Source organism: Brachyhypopomus gauderio, chromosome 4 (genome assembly GCF_052324685.1).
Source record: "Brachyhypopomus gauderio isolate BG-103 chromosome 4, BGAUD_0.2, whole genome shotgun sequence".
Taxonomy (NCBI): domain Eukaryota; kingdom Metazoa; phylum Chordata; class Actinopteri; order Gymnotiformes; family Hypopomidae; genus Brachyhypopomus; species Brachyhypopomus gauderio.
The window spans coordinates 32,447,398-32,463,470 of NC_135214.1; the positions used below are offsets into that span (position 1 = coordinate 32,447,398).

General features: G+C 43.0%; 1 protein-coding gene across 2 annotated transcripts in view; it reads left to right on the forward strand.

Annotated features, from left to right (window-relative positions):
* The first annotated feature begins 461 nt into the window (after positions 1–461).
* The window catches only part of grm6a (glutamate receptor, metabotropic 6a), a 43,518-nt gene continuing 27,906 nt past the window's right edge, over positions 462–16,073 (forward strand). The window contains exons 1-2 of one of the 2 annotated variants that reach the window (XM_077004049.1): positions 462–1,150; positions 6,810–7,414. In XM_077004049.1, coding sequence (XP_076860164.1) covers positions 6,851–7,414 — 564 coding nt within the window. In that variant the 5' untranslated portion in view covers positions 462–1,150; positions 6,810–6,850. Of the gene's footprint in view, positions 1,151–6,809; positions 7,415–16,073 lie in introns of those variants that run through there. The other variant, XM_077004050.1, reaches the window with a different exon arrangement.

Below are 16,073 nucleotides of genomic sequence, written 5' to 3' on the forward strand. Positions count from 1 at the left end.
CCCCTCAGTATAAAAATGCCCTCTCTCCTCCAGAAAACTGATTTAGTTAAAGGTTCATCCAACGTGATTCCAAATGGTGTTTTCCATCTATCTTTAGTGCGCAGTGCAAGCAGTAACCGCCGAGTTAGACCTACGGTAGCATTACGGAAAGTGTGCATAAATAATTCCAGCTTTGTATTTTTAAAGCAATGGACAAATGTTTCGGGGGCTGAGGACATTAAATTTGCATGTGCGCGAGGGAGAGGGAGGCGCAAGTGGAACTACCAGCAATGTGTGGATATCGCGCACTTGAATGCGGGATTTCACCGGAGGGCTCCTTGTTCGATCTGTTTGACGGAATCATGCGTTTTGATCCAACGCTGCAGGTTCCAGTGGTTTGTGAGATGGCCTTTGCGCCCTTGAGAAAAGCACTTAATCCTCAGGTCCAAGTTGCAGTGTATAATAACTGACGCTGGTTTTCTTTAATGGGCGGGTAGTGTTCCGAATTGATCGCAGTGTGGGCTACAAATGGTTTCCATTACAATGCAACACTTAGCCTAAGGTGTAATTGCACATCGACTCTACTGTAGCTACGGAGGAACAGATGCATTTCTAGCCGAAATTTCATAGCTTTCATATCTGCAAGGGCCGCATTAGAAATGGTGACGAAGTATCAGAGGGAGTAGATATTTGACTTCTCTCTCTCTCTCTCTCTCTCTCTCTCTCTCTCTCTCTCTCTCTCTCTCTCTCTCAAGCGTGCGTGCACATGGTCGCTCAGTGGTCGTACATTCACACGCACATCACTTAATTCTGACCTGGTCCGCAAACGCGCGTGAACACAGACAACAACGTATTCCACAACGACTCGAGCAGTTTCAGTACTACGAATCATTGATTTGTTTGAATTTATGCGTAATTCCGAACGCTTATAAATAATTAGAATTCTACATTTGTTTGATTATGAATCAACGTAAAGCAACTCCGGACAACATCATTGCTTAAAGTGTTTTTATACGGCAGTTTTTGGGTCTATTAATGCTGACATCTGGGGTAGCATCCAGCAAGTTTTGAGTGACTTAGGCGCGTAATGAATCAGTCAAGTAGTTGATCCGAGTTCCTGGATGTTTAAAGAAAACGTCATCTACGCTAAACGGCAAAATGCATAGCAGAGGTAAGAAATCACATACCCACAACACTAACCATGGTTATATCTTAACTGTGTAGCATGTAATATGACGAATATATGAAAGATTTCGGCGTACACGAGAGTATGTGCATTGCCGTTTTTTGTTGTTTGAATGTCTTCGACATGAGCTCCGCTGAAAGTATGTCTGTGTCGGATAGTTAGCAAACCTGTATAGTAAATCCGATCGTGGATGCGAACCATTTGTTCTCCAAAACGTTGGTTGATCGCAGCAGTTTGGAGGACTTTGATTCTAAACTAACTCGTTCTTTAAATTTACCATTACGCAGAGATGGATTTGGCATATCCACGGTTATAAAGTTCCTTTGGGGAGCACAATACGCTTTAACGCATACAGGATATGGGTATTTGATGAACCGTCTCGTAATCCACACAGTCCAATGTCCCGTATAGCTTAAAGGTTTGAATACATGTATTTCTTACAGCATCAGCAGAATGTGCCCAAATAAAATAAGCAGTTTGTGCTCAAGAGTAGAGTTTCCCAAATAAAATATACCAGAATTCAAGTATTTTATTCACCATTTGCTTAATTAGAACATCAGAATTTTCATACTTTTGCAATATCAAGAATATATTTTTCCTCTGTGTATAACACATATAGACACAGAGAGATTCTGAATCACATTAGACATGTAGTGTCTGTGCCTATGTAATACTTTATGTAGTGTTTAAGTTTAAACTCTAACAGGTCTAAAATTCATTTCTCTTCATGCTTATGGTGAGTTGAGCTGAACAAAGAGGTTGAAGAATGTGGTTTACATATGTTTTTTGGTTTAGGTGAAAAGGGGCCCTAGTCCAAGGGTCAAAGGTCTGGTGGGCCCCTTTCCTGTCTCTGTTTAGACTAAATTCTCTCCTACTCGTCTTTCTTTTTCAATATGTATGATGGTTTACAGATGTGAGGGGCACTAGACTCCTTTGTGTAACTTGCATATAAATATAGGTAGACTTGCAGTGTTCGAGAGAGGAGATTCACATTGGCCCGAGACCTCTCTCAAGCAATAAACTAATCATTGACAACTAAGACAGTATCGGTGGAGACTTATTCATTCATCATCACAGCATTACTAAAGAAGAAATACACCTCATAACCTTTATTGATGCCACAAAGCAGTAGACTGGAAATATACATGATATACATATCTAGTGACGTATATACAGTATATTACATTATTTATATATATAAATAACTAAACATAGCTAATAGCATTTATTCTAGAGTCAAAAATTTCAATATTTCAAACATTTTCCTTCTGTACTAACATGTAATGTAATGCTATAGGATATGGAACGTGATGTGTTTCATAAATTTCTCATTCAATGTTCAAGTCAAACTGAAGAAACAGGCAGAGCATCTTAAAACTGCACCAGTGACCAAACAGCACTGGAGCAGTGGACCTTCAGGGTGGGGGGGTTGGGGAGGGGGGGCATGTTTGCCCTTCTGTTGTCTTCTACAAGCACCAAGATCAGAGTGGGCTGACAGTAAGTACCCCCAGAGCATGCTGGGAGTGAAGGGAAGATTGTAGGCTGCACTGCTGACACCGGGCCCAGCTTGTGTTGTGACTGCAGGGCATGTTCAGTTCTGCGCCGGCTCCCGAGCCTCGACCGGGGGAAGGACGGCTTACAGGAGCACAGCGGCCAAACCAGACGGCGCCACTGTGGATGGAGGAGCCTTCCAAGGCCATGGTTGTGCAGGAGCAGCCTGTTGCACTGCACAGCACCACGTCTGGCTTCTGACGGAGCAACGCTGGTGCTCCGTAATCTCTCAAGATGCTAAATTATTCATAGGCAACAAACTGTTGTTTCCGTTCAAACACATAAATTCCAGGAACTCTAACCGGTCGGTGGTGCCTGTGTTGCAGTGGTTGTGCTGGGTTTGCCTGTATGCTGTGGGCTGCTTTTCACATTTTCAGCCTTCCTTGTCTGGACAAACCACGCTTGAAGTTGAATTATGTATGAAAAACATGCCAGTAAAATCCAATGCAAGTGAAATCATGTTTCAAAATTACATCGATGCACACAGATTTTTATACTTATGTGTATTTACATCCAAGTGATAGTTTATAAAAAAGACAATAGAAAGCGGAGTGAAGAATTACCACCGAAGCCATTTTGCACGTCATCCATCCAGAAATCAACTGAACACTATTAGTGTTCACACAGATCTTAATCATACAGGCGCGCCAGTAGCTGCTTAGAGATGGAGACACAACACAGAACACACACAGACACATGAACTAAACAATGTACCTCAAAGTCTTACAAAAACGTTTACCTTTTATTCAATGTGTAACATTTTTATCTGGATAACTCGTTACTTGTAAAAGCCACAGGCAGTTTTCCACATGGTCTTATATCAGCATACGACGGCTACGTTCATTTTTAAATTTTGCATAATCTCTATTTATCTATAATCTCTATGTTCAAATGCTGTTGTCAGCATTCTGGAAAGTTCTGCAGCAAACAATTCATCATTAATATGCTCATATAGCTTGTGGTGTTTATGTATGGTTGAAAAATTAGGAATTTGCTAATTTAAAGATGTTTTTTAAAAGCTACATCCTGCATTTGACATCATGTAAACCTTTCCTGTGAGTCAGTAGGATAGATGAGACTTCAGCAGAGAGGCACTCTGTCCACACTTCTGACCCATTTATTGGGAAGATCTGACGTTCCTTTGTGTTCCACTGTCCCTGTAATGGAGGAGAACTCCATCATAGTCTAGCAGATGCTGGCATTTGACATGCTTTTTGGATGTTTGATTTTTTGTTGTGAGAAAGTGTTATTTAGATCACACACTCAGTTTTTTATGCTAGTCCTTTGGACCATGATGCTCATACAGTATATAAAGACATTCTACTAACAGTATGTCTCACCATCAGATCTGTGCCTTTTATGTATAATTACAAATTAATTTATCATAAGGAAAACCTACATCGTCTGTGGGAAGTGCATGAACTGGGAGTTCAGTTTATAAAACTCAGTCCATTGAATGTGAGGGTCTTCAACCCTCAGGGACTCCAGTCTTCATTTGTGGTTTGGGTTGTTTGGCTCCCTCCACGCCTGATTACTTCGGGTGAGCTGTGCACTGTGGTCGGGTAATTCTGCCGACACACTCCAGGTCCAGCGAGGTTGGACCTGGAGACCTTGGTACCACCTGACAGTACTTCCTGTGAAATGTGCTGAAACCACGGCAATGTCTTCAGCTTCCTCCTGATGGAGTGTTGCTATGGATGAATAGCCTGGGAATGTTTAAAGTTTACTATGTCCAATTGATTGAAGGCAAATATATATCTCTTTAATACATTTAAAATAAATAAATAACTAAATATTTTTTTAATGTGATGTGTATGTGTATCTCCAAAAATATATGTGCATATATTTTATGGATAAAATCTAATAAAATGTAGAGTTGAGTGGTGCAGCCCAGTGGTTTTTTGGAGAAGTCTGTCTTGATAATTAGGCATCCATATTGATTGGCGTTGTGCCAGACCTGCGGTGTGTTATAAGCTTATGTTTAGAGAATGAACTGTGCAGGAAGATTTTGATGGATGAGTCAGAGCTTCAGCAGAGAGTCCAGCATGGTCACCCAGGAGCAGTTCATTGACTATGAGTCATATTAGCAGCTTTAGTGCAAACGCCTCACTTGGTGTGTTTCTGCCTTTAAATTGTATCTGGATGTGATGTAAATAAACACCTGGATTCACCATGAGGTGTTTATGTGATGGAGACTCTGTCTACCACAGTAATAAGTATTTTTTTGGTAGCTTTACCATTCCAAGTGAGGAGATCAGAATGCATCATCAACACTGCTTTTCAGATCGACATTTATCAGCGGTGTGAGCAAATGACAGGGAGGAATATCTTTGGTGTGGAACACTCCCATGGGTGCAATGTCTGTTGGTCCGGCAATGAGTGCTCTGTAACATGGTCAATACGCAAACCGTTAGAGGGCACGATAAGCAAAGAGCCCCTGTGTGTTCTTCAGCCCTTCCATTATGTTCAGCAGCTCAGAGTGATGTTCCATCAGCGTGTAAATCATATTTAGCGGCATGTGCGGGAGACTCGCGTCTCCTCGCATTATCCACCGACACCGCGCGGCCCGACAGCTTTCCAGAGAGCTCCTTGGAATTCAATTATGTGGCACGGATTGATGAAACCACTTTCAAAGTAATTAGTGTGCAATATTAAATATGACTTTTAATTTCAGGAGAAGGGATGACAGCTCGCTCCGGCACGCAAGCACGAGATCGGACGTGTGCACGTGCAGAGACACGTGGACGGTCCCAGCATGCATACAACCCATGGAGCAGAAATCGCGCGCGCGCGCTCTCTCTCTCTCTTATCACCAGCGAGAGTAAGATCGACGTATTGCTGGACAAATTTCATACGCAATTTTCCAATTTGATTGGTATCAGCTGAGGCGTGATTTTAGAAGAGCAAAAGAGCGTCCTTTGGGTTGGCTGAGTCCAGAATTCAAGGGCGAGAAAATGTGATAAAACCAATAAGATTCGGTTTTGCTGACAAATTCAATATCCACTGCCTGCTGCAAATGCTATCAAAACCCAAAGTGTGCAGGACTACAATGGTGGTGGGGGCGTGCTGCGGCAGGCTGGAGAAACCTCAGCGCACCTTGTGAAAAGGACTTTGCACTTGCCCATATCACGACGCTGTCAGGGTGTCCTCATACAGCGCCGCACCCTGGAGAAACGAACCCGTGTGTCTATTCTCAGTGTCTCCATTGGCACATTAGTGCATTTGCTTCTGCTATTGCCATTTGCGAGGTTATTAACAGGTCAGGGTGTGTATCCGAGATTTCCAGCTAAGCGTGGTTATTGATTCCTCAACGGGCTGGTCTACGGTGTCGCAGTGTGAAGTCCATCATGTTGTTCTATGTGTTTAATTATCCATTATTAAACTCCTAGGAACTCCCATGGCACCTCCATGTCTCCACCCTTTGGCCCGCCTCCACACATATGTGTTCCTTTCTGAGCCTCCCCTCCAGCCTCCTGCCTCATGTGTGTAAGCCCCGCCCCCACCCCAAATCTCTCAGTTTCCCAGTTCCTGGTAGATACTCTGTCTCTTTCTTGACCCCAGTGTGCTCGGTGAAAAGAAGTCATTCTCCAACTGCCCCTGCTATCGCCATAAATCAGGCCGGCCCTTTCACCGACTCCCTCCCCTCCGCTCCCCGAGACTCGGCCATCTGCCATCCCATAATACTCACCGTTCACTCAGACTGACCTGCTGACAGCATCTGTTTGCTGGTGGATGCAATCTGTAGACTGTGGCACCGGTCCTGTCATCTGTTTTTGGGGGTCACCTCAGTGTTTTTGCCATTTCATGCATTGTTTACTGTGACTGTCCTCGTGTTTTATAACACTGCTAAAGAACAGCCTGACATTTCAGTTTATCAGAGTGGTATATTTAATAGAGCAGTTGGTGGGTTTTTTGTTGTTATAGAAATGGTTTCATGGAATTCCTCTTCTTGGTGAGGCACTGATACTTTATGAAAATTTTTTTCTCCTTAAATGGATGACAGTGTCAGTATGATGGTGGCGCTGGAAATGCACTTACACAAAAGCTCGTTCAGTGTTTATTCACCTCCTGCTTTTTCTTCCCGTGTTGACAGGTTCTCGGGGTAGTGGATGAACACTTCAAACCAACCTCACTATGACCAAACACTCCCCAACCTCACTGTTACGTCACCAACAGCACACTGCTTCCTGGGGGCAGAGCTGGAGCAGCCGTCACTCTACCACATGGCCACGCCTCTTTTTGGTCCTGTGGGTGTGGCTTATCGCTCCCACCTGTGCGCACCAACACTCGCACCAACCACACTCGATCAAGATCCCTGGCGACATCACCTTGGGCGGGCTGTTTCCCGTGCACTCCAAAGGACCTTCGGGTCTTCCGTGTGGTGAGATTAAGAAGGAAAAAGGTATCCATCGCCTGGAGGCCATGCTCTACGCTTTGGACCAGATCAACAGTGACCCAGACCTTCTGCCTAACATCACGCTTGGGGCCCGTGTCCTGGACACGTGTTCCCGGGACACGTATGCGCTGGAGCAGTCCCTCACCTTTGTCCAAGCACTTATTCAGAAAGACACGTCTGATATCCGCTGCTCCAACGGTGAGCTGCCCATCATACGCAAGCCGGAACGTGTGGTGGGCGTGATCGGGGCGTCGGCCAGCTCGGTCTCCATTATGGTAGCCAATGTGCTGCGGCTATTTGAGGTGAGGACAGGGTGTACGTGAGCGTGTGTGTGTGTGCGTGCGCGTGTGCATGCGTGTGTGTTTGTGCATGCAGCCATGTGCATATATGTGGTTTTTCCTCTGAATAAACAAAGCCAGGACAACCAAAATATACATTAAATCTAAAACCTTGAAGTTAATTCCTTTCATGGTGGTTCTTAAAAAAAGGTACTTCTAAATATTTTTCATTCAAAACCATCAAAATGGAATAAACTGTGGCTACGTTATTTACACAATACAATACATGTGTCAGCATTAGATGCGTGTCAGAAGCTTCACAGTGTAAGAAACCTTCCACTGTACAGTGAAGCATGTGTGTGTTTTGAGGGCTTTTAACCACATGTCGTCATGGTGACCCCGTAATCTTGGCTCCTGAACAGTGCCTGCCATGTGCACCCCTGCTGATCATCCCAGGAGCCTTGGCGATGGGGCCATGGCGATGGCACCTTGGCGATGGCACCTCGGAGATGCCAGTGTTCCACAGGCGTGAGGCTGGCCTCATGCGGCCCAGGGCCACGCGTAACCGGCAGTGTGAAATTAGTCAGAGGAACTAATCGTGTTGGAGGTTTACGCTCCTCCCTGTGCCTTCAGCTATCAGCTTGTATGTGTCATTGGCTTGTTTGTTTGTTTGTTTGTTTGTTTGTCTGTGCTGAGGCAGGATAAAGTGAGAGCACCGAGGTGAAAACCATTTCAACTTTATTTTTACTTTCCCTGAACTGCCTTGGCATGTTGTTTTTGTTTTCCCAGGCCTGAAATGGGCTGTGAATACAGGATTTTCATCCTGACAAGTGACTGGTGATCACGTTGGGCATGAGATGAAAAGGGGGCTTTAATGCCTCCACCCTGGCAGTCCGGACTGCTGTAACACTGGCAGACATCACAAAGCACCGTGGTACAGGTTGACAAACATTTGATCTACATATGAAAACTAGACTGTGTGCTCTAGAGACGGCCCGTGTGCTGAAGTATGTTCCTGGACATACGGCCCGTGTGCTGAAGTATGTTCCTGGACATACGGCCCGTGTGCTGAAGTATGTTCCTGGACATATTAGAGAAGCTTCATGTGTACTTCCTCCCAATAGACAAGCTGCGGTTTTCACATGCAAGGCAAAAAGACCTTCAGCGTCGTCCTCATCATTGAGAATGAATCTGTAGTCACGTGTGGTTCAACACGTCGTGTGTTTAACAAGGAGATGACAACAAGAGAACAAAACCACATTCATTCTGGTGCTTTAACAGATACATGAATGCACGCTGAACAATGATTTAACATTTCAAATGGGGAGCGAGTATTGCATATGTATGAGCAGAGGAAGAATTAGTTCATATTGGTCGCTCTGTCCAATACGCTGTTTTATAACAGTGCCAATCGTAATTACTGGACTGAGCTATATTTGGACACTGAATAGAGAATAAAACTGTCCATTTGAAGGTGATATTGTTTAGCATCGAGCCACAAGGCTGCAGGGAACGGAAATGCTAGCCAAGTACCACTTCCTCTGCTGGCCACTGTGGTCGAGTAGACTCCTGAATTCATGTGTGTACAGAACCAAGCCCCCTTCACGTTCAAACTGTTTATTGGAAAACAGCATTATCTTTGAGGGAAACAAGTATTAGTCATTCAGCCTAGTTCAATGACATTCGTACAATACCCTCCCGAAGGCCATGTTTGGCGCCCCCCGGTGTGCAGGCCGTGTCGCGTGCCCGATCTCTCCTTGGTGTCTGTCATTGGCGGCTGGGCCAGAGAGGAGAAAGGCTGTGACGAATTAGCTGATTTGCACCCCACTGTAAGCTCAGAGGAGGAATCTCGCTTCGGCCTTCCACTGTGCTCCAATCCCATCCTTCATGGCTCTTATGTTAAAGGGGCGAATAACGAACAGGAGGGTTTAGGGCGAATGAAATAGCAGATGGGTGTCTCCTGCCCTCCACTCCCTCCTCTGGCCTCTGTGAGCAGAATGTGGGTTTCTGAGAGCTGTTCGAGTGACGGCTACTGACTGAGCTGCTCTCCTCTCCGGCTGGTAGCTATAGCACTGGAACCGCATGGCAATGTCAGGTTAGCGCTTTAACCCTTAGCTAGCGCTTTAGCGCTTTATCTAAATGCACACACTCACACAGCTCTGTTTAAGCTCCTTCTTAATGTCTTCTTCCAATGTCTCTTTACAGTTATTGACTGTTACTGACTATTAATAGTAAACTAGTTGTATTTCTCGGCTAGCGGCTGGCGGTGGCCGTTAGTGGTCGACTTACGGAAAGTTCACAAAAACTAATGAAGAAGGATTAAGTCAGTGGTGACGGCACAAGCTGACGGCTGCCAGACGCTATTGAAGTGTCAAAAAACGCAGCCTCATTGTTCTCAAATCCTGCCTTTGAAAATCACAGTTGTCATGGAAATGCTGTAATCTCTCCCACAGGCTTGTTGCTGTGGTTTGCCAGCCCAGGGCTGCGTTTCCCAAAAGATCCGTGTGCTAGTGATCACTATTATTTGCGAAATAGAATACACAAATACCACACGGTCCTAATTGTTATTGGACAGCCTGTGTGGGAAGCCTTACCTGAATTTGTGTTTACACCAGAGCTTGGGTGCTTCAAGCCAATAGGGCCACGCCCACGGTGAGGTGTTTATAGAGGTGTTTATAGAGGTGATTGTAGTGGTATCAAACTTATGTTTGTAAATGTTTTCCAACTGTAATCTGGCATGCTGTGGTACCGACCCTTGAACAAGAAACTGATGTGTAAGCGTGTGATTGACAGGTAACGAAAGCGCATAGGTGAAATGACTGAACAGTTGTCCATGTGAGGACAGCTGTTTGTTGCTAAGGCTCTAATTAACCGGCCAGAATGAAGGCAAGCAGGAAGCAGGAGCAAGCAGGGGGTGGGGGTGTGGGTGTAGGTGGAAGTGGTGATTTTTTTTGAAAACAGAATATTTTTTGCATGGGAGTGGTGAGAAGCTCCAGAGCTCTGAGCGTGGACATTCTAACCCCGGCTCTGTTGTCCAAAGATGTTTGAGTCTCCTCGTCTAGTTTATCGTGTGTGCTCCTCCTCCACCACCCCACCCCCTTTACCGTCACATCCCCCAAGTCACCACTCAGAAAACTGACCCAAAACGTTTGCTTGGTGTCTGTTTAGCGTGAGAAAAAGCTGCTGCTGTCCGTGGTGCTGATGTTCACATGAAACACACTAAGCGTAATCAGATGCAGATGACGTGGTGATACCTTTGAGCCTTTGATGTTTCAGACAATGAACACCTGTAGCCAAAGCACCTTGTGCTGACACCGTAATGAAAGTGTGCTATACAAATGCGTTGTAGATATTGGGATTCTCGTGTGACATGCTTTGTGTAATCCATTTGTGCCACTGGCTATAGTTCATGTATATTCAGAGGATAGAAGTCTTTTTTTCAGAGGTTAATGGAATTCAATTTTAGTTATAACAAGTGTATGTGCAAGTCTGGCAGAGCTGAAATCGTGAGGAGGATCCGGGTGAGGGCGAGAAGGTTTGGACCAGGGCATTCAATGCTAACGTCACTCTGAGCTAAATTACTTCCTGTCGGCTCTGTCACAGGAGGATAGTGCTGGGCTGAAGTCGGTGTGATGTAGCTCCACCTCCAAGACACACACACACACACACACATGTGCACTCACACGCATGCACACACACACACACACACACACACACACATATATATATCACACACATATATATATCACACACACATATATATATATCTTTGGGCACACTATATATATATATATATATATATATATATATATATATATATATATATATATATATATATATATATATATATATATATATATATATATATACATATAGGTGTTCTATTGGGTTGATGTCAGGACTCTGTGCAGGCCAGTCAAGTTCATCCACACCAGACTCTGCCATGTATTTATGTTAGAAGAGGAAGGGGCCAGCTCCAAACTGTTCCCACAAAGTTGTAAGCATGGATTTGTCCAAAATGTCTTGGTATGCTGACACATTCAGTTTCTTTCACTGTAACTAAGGGGCCAAGCCCAGCTCCTAAAAACAACCCCACACCATAATGCCCCCTCCACCAAACTTTACACTTGGCACAATGCAGTCAGACAAGTACCATTCTCCTGGCAACCGCCAAACCAAATACTCATCCATCAGATTGCCAAATGGAGAAGCGTAATTCGTTGCTCCAGAGAACACGTTTCCACTGCTCTAGAGTCCAGTGGCAGCGTGCTTTACACCACTACATCTAAAGCTTTGCATTGCACTTGGTGATGTATGGCTTGGATGCAGCTACTCGACCATGGAAACCCATTCTATGAAGCTCTCTGTGCACTGTTCTTGAGCTAATCTGAAGGCCACATGAAGTTTGGATGTCTGTAATGATTGACTCTGCAGAAAGTTGGTGACCTCTTCACACTCTGCGCTTCAGTATCCATCTGCTGACCCCGCTCCATCAGTTTATGTATCCTACCACTTCGTGGCTGAGTTTCTGTTGTTCCCAAACGCTTCCATTTTCTTATATAGTTTTTTACGACTGCTAACATGCGTTTCACATTTTCAAAACTAAACACAGTAAACACAACATCAGTCTTCAGTGGCTATACAATTAGTACATTTCATGTTGTTTTTGCACAAAATGCAGTCATTTGACATGTTTCTATAATGCTATTCTATAATGCTTACATTTTCTATACACACAAGGTTATTCAATAACAAAATTCTGGATAATTTTTGTCTTATTTACAAATGCTTGCACACAGCATGTCAAAAATGAAAACCTAAGGTTCAAAACCTTAAATATTGTATAAAGTGCAAAGTTCTGCAAAAACAAAGGCAGCTGAAAAACTATTACTGTAATACATATTTTTTGCACATATAGATCAATGAAATAAAATGAAAATTGGTCCCTATAACCTCCTTCTTTCGTTTTTGAATGAACTCTACCAACAACTGGTTCCAGAAGCAGAAAGGGAACAGGTGGGAGGAAACACAAGGACATTTGTGATGGGACAATGTAGCATTCTGTCATTCTCATGTCATCACAAACTGGTTTATAGACCATCCAAGAGTGATGTCCCTTTTCCTCCCGCCCTACTCGCCTTTCCTCAACACCACTAAGGAACTTTTTTCAGTCTGGAGGTGGAAGGTGTATGATCATCGGCCCATGACCAAATGTCCCTCCTGGATGCAACAGATCCTGCAGAACTGCAGAGACAGTTCAGCGGAAGACTGCCAGGGGTGAATAAGGCATACCAAGCTTTTCTATCCCAGGTGCATGGCAAGGGCCAACATCAGCTGTGATGAGGATGAAAACATGTGGCCAACTGCTGAAGACCGTTTAGATCAGACGTAATGAGGCTGTTCAGTTTTGTGTTGTTTTTTCTACCTTCTGCAGTTTTTGTTTTGTATATGTGTATTTCTACACATATGGGACCATGGGTAATTATGTTTGTAAAATTATGGTAATTATTTTTTGAGTTAGGCTACAATTTCATGTCCCTAATAAAATATACCCTTTACTGCAAAACTGTTACTGACTCCTTTTTTGTCTAATCTACATTCCATATAATACCTAACAGTAAATATCACTCATTGTGTAGACAGTATGTTGCCAAAAATGCACACATTTGAAAAAAAAAGTCCAAACGAAGCGGATTACAGTAAAAATGAACTGACTAAGAAAACAACAGATGTTACTGTAAAATGTCTGTTGTTTGCTGGGAGAGAGTAAAATATTGAATGTAATACAGTTTCTGTATTGCCATCAAATGTTAGTTTTCTTACAGTGGTTGTGCAGTGATTGACTATGTTCATCTCAAATAGAGAATCTGTGCTAGTGTTTGAAAGAATGATTGGATACTGAATCAGGTTTGCTGTGTTTTAACAAAGTACGTGTATAAAGAGAAATCTTTGTTTGCGTTGTGAAATGCAGAGTTGGTATTAAGTTAAGAAAATGCGCTTTTGAACACGATATTACAGTTTTTCTCAGTCAATTTGGTTCATTTCTCACATCATGCTTTACATTGGCATCACAACTAGTGCATTTCTCAAAACAGTTAGTGCAAACAGCAAAACTCAATGAAATATCTGCAAAAGCACATACTTCACTCAAAATTCTTTGTTTTTGCCCCAAATATTTAGGTCAGTCAATTGTCAGTGCCATCAGAGTATCTAGTCTGTGTGCCATTGCCTATGAACAAGGCAGTCAAAATACTTAGTCATGTTGTCAGTGCAACTATAAGTCACAGTCAGTGTAGACTGTATATTCTGATGGAAACTAGCTAAGCTTTTGATTTTATGAACGCTGTCTGTGGTATATCAAATACATGTTACACACATACAAACTTACATGGAACACAAAGTTACACAGGACTATGTGGGAGACTGATAGCAAGAAATTGGACTGGAATCAAATTTGTACAGCAATATTGTTTGACTGTATTGTTCACACTGCAATTTGTTGTCCAAAACAAATCTGATAGAAATTCAGAAAATTAAAAACTTATTCTACACATTCAAAACAACCTGAGCACATACAGCCTCCTCTTGTTTTGTGAAAATGGAACCTCTGCTACCACTATGAGCTATTCTTGATATCCTATATCAGGGCTATTCAAATATATTTTTCTGCGGGCCAGATTTGGCAGAGAGCTCTGACCTGTGGGCCAGACAATTGGTGAACGAGTGGCGAACGTAACACTCGTGACAGAGAAACGTGCCGCATAGAGACACAACGTGCTGTAAAGCGCCACACAGTGTCGTAAAATGTTGCAAATAAAATGTTGCAAATAAAATGTTGTTTATTTTTAAGGTGGTTTATCAAATATTTTTTATTATTTATGGGGAGATGGTCCGAGGGCCGGTACAAATTCATTAAAGGGCTGGATTTGGCCCGCGGGCCGCCAGTTGAATAGCCCTGTCCTATATGGTATAAGAATGCAAAAATGCAACAAAAAAAAGAATAACATGTCAGAATTTATATCATTGTGCAGCATTACAGCAGAGAGCACATTTCTGAATTACAGTACATACATGTTTTCTCTATGAAATGTTTGAATGACTGAAGACACAGTTGTTCTTCAAATGATCCATGATTTACATGTAAAACATGTAAGTCTCCTCAGCCTTACACCACACAGTCTTACCCCTCTACACCACACAGTCTTACTGCTCTTCTTGGCTGTTCACCCTGTACATGGACTTGTCTTTCCATTATGAGACTTTGTGATACTGCAATGTTTAGCATCTATAAATGTTTGCCAATTACAGTAAAGCAGAGGCGGTCTTTGCATAGAGGCGTGGCTAGGCAACTGCCTTGGGCCCCTCCCACTGCAGCCCACTGTAGGGCCCCCTGATTAGCTAACTTATTTCTCGCATATTAATGTTGATGGGCCCCCTAGCTAAATTCGCCTTGAGCCCCCAAATTGCTAAGTCCGCCACTGCAGTAAAGGTTCATGAGACGCACCTCTGACCTGTGGTTGGGACCATTGATTGATCTAAGCCTTCACCAATTCCCTTTCTTACTGTAACTGAATGTTGACTTGCAAACAATTTACAGTTTTTGACGACTGCTAACGTGCGTTTGTCCAATCTGTAGTCACATTTTCAAAACTCCAAACACAGTGAACACAACATCAGTTTTCAGTGGCTATACTATTAGTTCAATTCATGTTGTTATGGCACAAAATGCAGTCATTTTACATGTTTTTATAATGCTTAAATTTTCTATACACACAAGGTTATCCAATAACAAAATTCTGGATCTTTTTGTCTTATTTACAATTGCTTGTACACAGCATGCCAAAAATTAAAACCTAAGGTTCAAAACCTTAAATATCGTATAAAATGCAAAGTTCTGCAAAAAGTTATTACTGTTGTACACATTTTTTGCACATATAGATCAATGAAATAAAATGAAGTACAGTAATGTACCGGGTCAGAGAGGAGCAAATATAACAATTTGTCCTGCAATCTCAAGTGCTGGTTTGGTCCTTCACAAATGCCAGATTGGTCCCTATAACAGTGACCTCCTTCTTTCGTTTTTGAATGAACTCTACCAACAACTTGTTCCAGAAGCAGAAAGGGAACAGGTGAGATGAAACACGAGGACGTTTGTGATGGGACGATGTAGCATTTTGTCATTCTCATGTCATCACAAACTGGTTTATAGACCACCCAAGAGTGATGTCCCTTTTCCTCCCGCCCTACTCTCCTTTCCTCAACCCCACTAAGGAACTTTTTTCAGTCTGGAGGTGGAAGGTGTATGATCATCGGCCCCATGACCAAATGTCCCTGCTGCATGCAATGGATCCCGGCTGCAGAGACATTTCAGCTGAAGATTGCCAGGGGTGAATAAGGCATACCAAGCTTTTCTTTCCCAGGTGCATGGCAAGGGCCAACATCAGATGTGATGTGGATGAAAACATGTGGCCAACTTCTGAAGACCGTTTAGATTAGACCAGACTGTTCAGTTTTGTATTCTGTTTTTCCCCCTTGTGTGGCTTCTTTTGTATATGTGTATTTTTACACATATGGGACTATGGCTAATTATGTTTACAATTACGATAATTATTTTTTGGGTTAGGCCACAATTTACAGTAATGTCCCTAATACAGTAAAATATACCCTTGACTGCAAAACTGTT